This window comes from Rhincodon typus, chromosome 48 (assembly GCF_021869965.1).
Source record: "Rhincodon typus isolate 14 chromosome 48, sRhiTyp1.1, whole genome shotgun sequence".
Lineage (NCBI taxonomy): Eukaryota > Metazoa > Chordata > Chondrichthyes > Orectolobiformes > Rhincodontidae > Rhincodon > Rhincodon typus.
This window is the reverse complement of record NC_063379.1, coordinates 5,166,057-5,170,537: the sequence shown is the minus strand read 5'-3', so window position 1 is coordinate 5,170,537 and position 4,481 is coordinate 5,166,057. Positions and strand designations below refer to the sequence as shown.

The 4,481-nt window shown below is 53.8% G+C and overlaps 1 protein-coding gene across 1 annotated transcript in view; it reads left to right on the top strand.

The window, feature by feature from the left end:
• The window catches only part of LOC125488016 (coxsackievirus and adenovirus receptor homolog), a 9,205-nt gene that overhangs the window by 3,721 nt on the left and 1,003 nt on the right, over positions 1 to 4,481 (top strand). The window contains exons 3-4 of the mRNA XM_048620762.1: positions 275 to 476; positions 4,122 to 4,280. Coding sequence (XP_048476719.1) covers positions 275 to 476; positions 4,122 to 4,280 — 361 coding nt within the window. The remainder of the gene's footprint in view (positions 1 to 274; positions 477 to 4,121; positions 4,281 to 4,481) is intronic.

Sequence of the window (4,481 nt, the reverse complement as noted above, 5' to 3'; positions counted from 1 at the left end):
CAGCACGGGGTTAGATACAGGGTAAAGCTCCCCCTACACTGTCCCCCATCAAACACTCCCCAGGGACAGGGACAGCACAGGGTTAGATAGAGAGTAAAGCTTCCTCTACACTGTCCCTCCATCAAACACTCCCAGGACAGGGACAGCACGGGGTTAGATACAGAGTAAAGCTCCCTCTACACTGTCCTCCCAGGGACAGGGACAGCACGGGGTTAGATATAGCTCTCTCTCTCTCACAGTTTCACAGCATGTGCAATCCGTGTACCTTGCCCAGGTCCTGACCTATGTCCATGAGGAGGTGTTTGAATATCCTTCGCCTGTGTCAGGCAGGTTGTCCTTCCTGGAGGTTGATCCGAGCCTGGGGAATGCCTCAGTGAGGCTAACGTCACTGCAAATCACTGACACCAACACGTTCCAGTGTAAAGTGAAGAAAGCCCCTGGCATTGATAGCAGGAAGGTGACGGTTGGAGTTCACGGTGAGCGCACAGGGGTCAGGGGTTAAGCACACGGTCCTGGCTATTGGGCATACACTGGGTGCAGGGGCCGCTGAGGTGTAGAGGTCCTGCTGGGAATTCAAGGTGGGGACCGACTGGGGTCATCGGTCTGTGTTGGAATGGCAGTGAGAGGAGACAGTCAAGGGCCAGGGGTCATAGGTCAGGTTCAGGGGGGCCAGAGGGCGGTCCACAGTCAGGGGGCAGGGTCATAGGTCAGGGTTAGGGTGACCATGGGAGTCACTGTGAGGGGGCAGGGGTCATGGGTCACAGTTAGGGTGACAGTGGGAGGTCACTGTGAGGGGACAGGGTCATGGGTCATGGTTAGGGTGACCATGGGAGGTCACTGTGAGGAGGCAGGGGGCAGGGATCATGGGTCAGGGTTAGCATGGCAGTGAGAGGTCACCGTGAAAGGGCAGGGGTCATGGGTCAGGGGTCGGGTGATGGTGGGAGGTCACTGAGAGGGGACGGGGTCATGGGTCAGAGTTAGGATGACAGTGGGTGGTCACTGTGAGGGTCAGGCGCCATGGGTCAGGGTTAAGGTGACAGTGAGAGGTCACTGTGAGGGGACGCGGTCATGGGTCAGGGTTAGGGTGACAGTGAGAGGTCACTGTGAGGGTGCAGGGTTCATGGGTCAGGGTAAGGATGACCATGGGAGTCATTTTGAAGGGGCAGGGGTCAAGGGTCAGGGTTAGGGTGACCATTGGAGTCACTGTGAGGAGCAGGGTTTATGGGTTAGGGTTACAGTGGGAAGTCACTGTGAGGGGGCAGGGGTCATGGGTCAGGGTTCGGGTTACAGTGGGAAGTCACTGTGAGGGGGCAGGGGTCATGGGTCAAGGTTTGGGTTACAGTGGGAGGTCACTGTGAGGGGCAGAGGTCATGGGTCAGGGTTAGGGTGACAGTGAGAGGTCAATGTGAGGGTGCAGGGGTCATGGGTCAGGATTAGGGTGACAGTGAGAGGTCACTGTGAGGGTGCAGGGGTCATGGGTCAGGGTTAGGGTGACAGTGAGAGGTCACTGTGAGGGTGCAGGGGTCATGGGTCAGGGTTAGGGTGACCATGGGAGTCATGTTGAAGGGGAGGGGGTATTGGCCAGAGTGAGGGTGACAGTGAGAGGTCACTCTGAGGGTGCAGGGGTCATGGGTCAGGGTTAGGGTGACAGTGGGACGTCACTGTGAGGGGGCAGGGGTCATGGGCCAGGGTGAAGGTGACAGTGGAAGGTCACAGTGAAGGGATTGGGGCCATGAATGAGGAATTGGATGACTGTGGGTGGTCATGCTGAGGCACTCGGTTAAGGATAACGGTGACAGCAGGATGGGGGGGCCAGGGCACAGTCTGAAGGAGAGATAAAGTTACAGCCAGGAGATCTCACTGAGAGAGCAATGATGACTATTCACCAGGTTTCATTATCCCCTTGCTGCCTTCATTCTGTCTGTCTCTCTTTACCTTGCTCTGTCTCTATCCGCCTCTTCCTGTCACTATATCTCTGACCACGTCTTCGTCTCTCTTTCTGCCACTGTGGGTATCTCTTTCCCCTCCCTTACTCTCCACGCTGTTCCATCTCTCTGTACGGACTGGGGTGTCTGTCAGTCTCTCTCTCTCTTCACCGACAAAGTAGCTTTCCTGATGTAATCTCTCACTGTTCGTGCTCTGGTCTTGTACTGTCTACTCTCCCATGCCTCGTCCATCTGTCTGTCTCTTTCTGACTCCCAACTCTGCCCTTCCCGCTCTACGCTCTCTCACACAAAGCCAACTCATTTATTTGGACTCGAACCTACTCCCTTAAACCACGTGAGGGGGTGACTGCGGTTTTAAAACAAACTCCTGGAGAACTTTGGAACGTTATTTTTTAAAATTTAGCGTTGCCTTAATCAAGCGAGCGAGATGTCAAACAGAACCTGTCAGCGTTCAGGGCAGTTCTGGCCTTTCGATTGGCTCTTCCACTGTCGTGGGTTCAGGAGAGCTCAGCCTAGTAACAGGCACCTGATTGGTTCCTGAGCCTGGCAGAAACATCCAGCATGCACTTTGGCAGGAAGCGTAGAGGGGCAGAATATTGTTTAAACGGGGGGAGAGAGAGAGAGACGGGAGAAAGAGACATCGGAGAGATTTTGGGGGGGCGCATCCATTGTGCACGGGTCGCTAAAACAAAGATGGCGCCTAATTTCTTTGGGCCGTGGGAGGGGGCACGTGGAGATTCGGCTTTTATGTCAAAGGCAGTGGGAGTCCAAAAGTAGGGCTAGAAGTCAGGTCACAGCTGGGACACTGCGAACAGTTTTGGGGGCCCTGTATCTGAGGACAGGCAGACAGACATGGGAGGCAATCCAGAGAGGGTTCACTCGGGGAGGGGGATGGAGGGCACTGTCTGACGAGGGAGATGTTGTGCCTTTGCTGGTCGGAGTTTTGAGAGGTGTGACCTTATCGAGGGGGCTTGAGAGGGGGAGAAGCGGAGAGATCGTATCCCCCCTGTGGGAGAGCCTCGGACCAGAGCGTGTCACCTCAGAATAAGAGGGTCACCTATTTGAGACGAGGGGATGAGGAGGAATTTCTTCTCTCCGAGGGGAGTGAATCTGTGGGATACTTGACCGCAGAGGGTCCTGTCGAGGCTGGGTCACTCAGTATGCTCAGGGCTGGGAGAGAGAGACACAGATTTTAAATCAGGAAGGGAATCGAGATGGTGTTGGGGGTGGGGGTAAGAGGCAGGAAAGTGGAGTCCCATTGAAGGGCTGAATGGCCTCATTCTGCTCCATTGTCCTACGATCTAAGTAAACGCCAGAAATGCACTTTTCCCGAATTTGCCATGTTCCTCTGTTTGTGCGTGAGTGGGAATGTTTCAGAGGGGTAGAGGTTAAGTTAGAGGGTATAAGTTTTTGAGATCCATCTTGCTCTGCTGCCAGTGATTTAAAATATTTGCAATCGGTAGCTGTTTCCTCGTAGTGGGAAAAACAAACTGTTGTGTATACTCTCACAACCTGAATTAGAGAGTTTGGGAAAATCTGGACAAATCAGTGAATTTATCACATGTTCAGGTTTGAGATGATTCCAGGAAGATGGGGACAGAATTCCCAGTGAGTTATAATGCTCTCACTGCCTTAGTCTCTCCCCCGGCTCCTCCTTTTTTCTCACTGAGGGCCTTTGGTGATCATTTTCTGATAGGCTCCCTCTAAACTTTTCCTCACTCTGTATCTCTCAGTCTCTCTACATATCTCTGTCCCTGTCTCTTTCTGTCACTCACTCTCTCTCCGTCTCTATCTCTCTCTTTCTCTCGGTTTCTCTCTCTCTGTCTCTGATTTGCTCTCTCTCTCCCTCCATCTCTCTCTCCCTCTCTCTCTCTGTCTTCCTCTGACTCTCTCTATCTCTCTCTTTGTCTCTCTCTCCGTCTGACTGTCTCTACTCCCTCTGTCACTCTCTCTCTCACCCTCTCTCTCTGTCTGTCTCTCTTCTCTCCCATTGTCTCTCTCTCACCCTCTGTGTCTCTCTCTCTCTCTCGCACCCGCGCCCCCGTCTCTATTTCTCTCTCTTCCTCTCTGTCTCTCTCTGTCTGTCTCTCTCTCTCTCTCTTTCACTGAGGCAGTGCCTAGGAAGGATTTTGATGTACCCCCCGCTCCCCCACCCCTCTCTCTCTCTTGTTGCAGTGCGGCCCCAGAAACCTGAGTGTTGGATCGATCGCTCTGGAGAGCAAGGCCAGGATGTAAGACTGCACTGTGTCAGTCATTTGGGCTCTCCACCTCTCACCTACTCCTGGTCTAGGATCAGCAAACCACACGAGGGACTTCCACCGGGGTCTACTGCAGGTACTTGTGTTCAGGGGATAGCTCCCAGAGTGACAGGCAAACATGCAGACAGAGAGAGAGAGAGAGACATGGGCAGACAGACAGTGAGAGAGACAGGTACATTGTCGAGAGAGAGAGGGAGAGGGAGAGAGAGACAGGTACAGTGTCGAGAGATGGAGAGGGAGAGAGACAGGTACAGTGTCGAGAGAGAGAGGGAGGGAG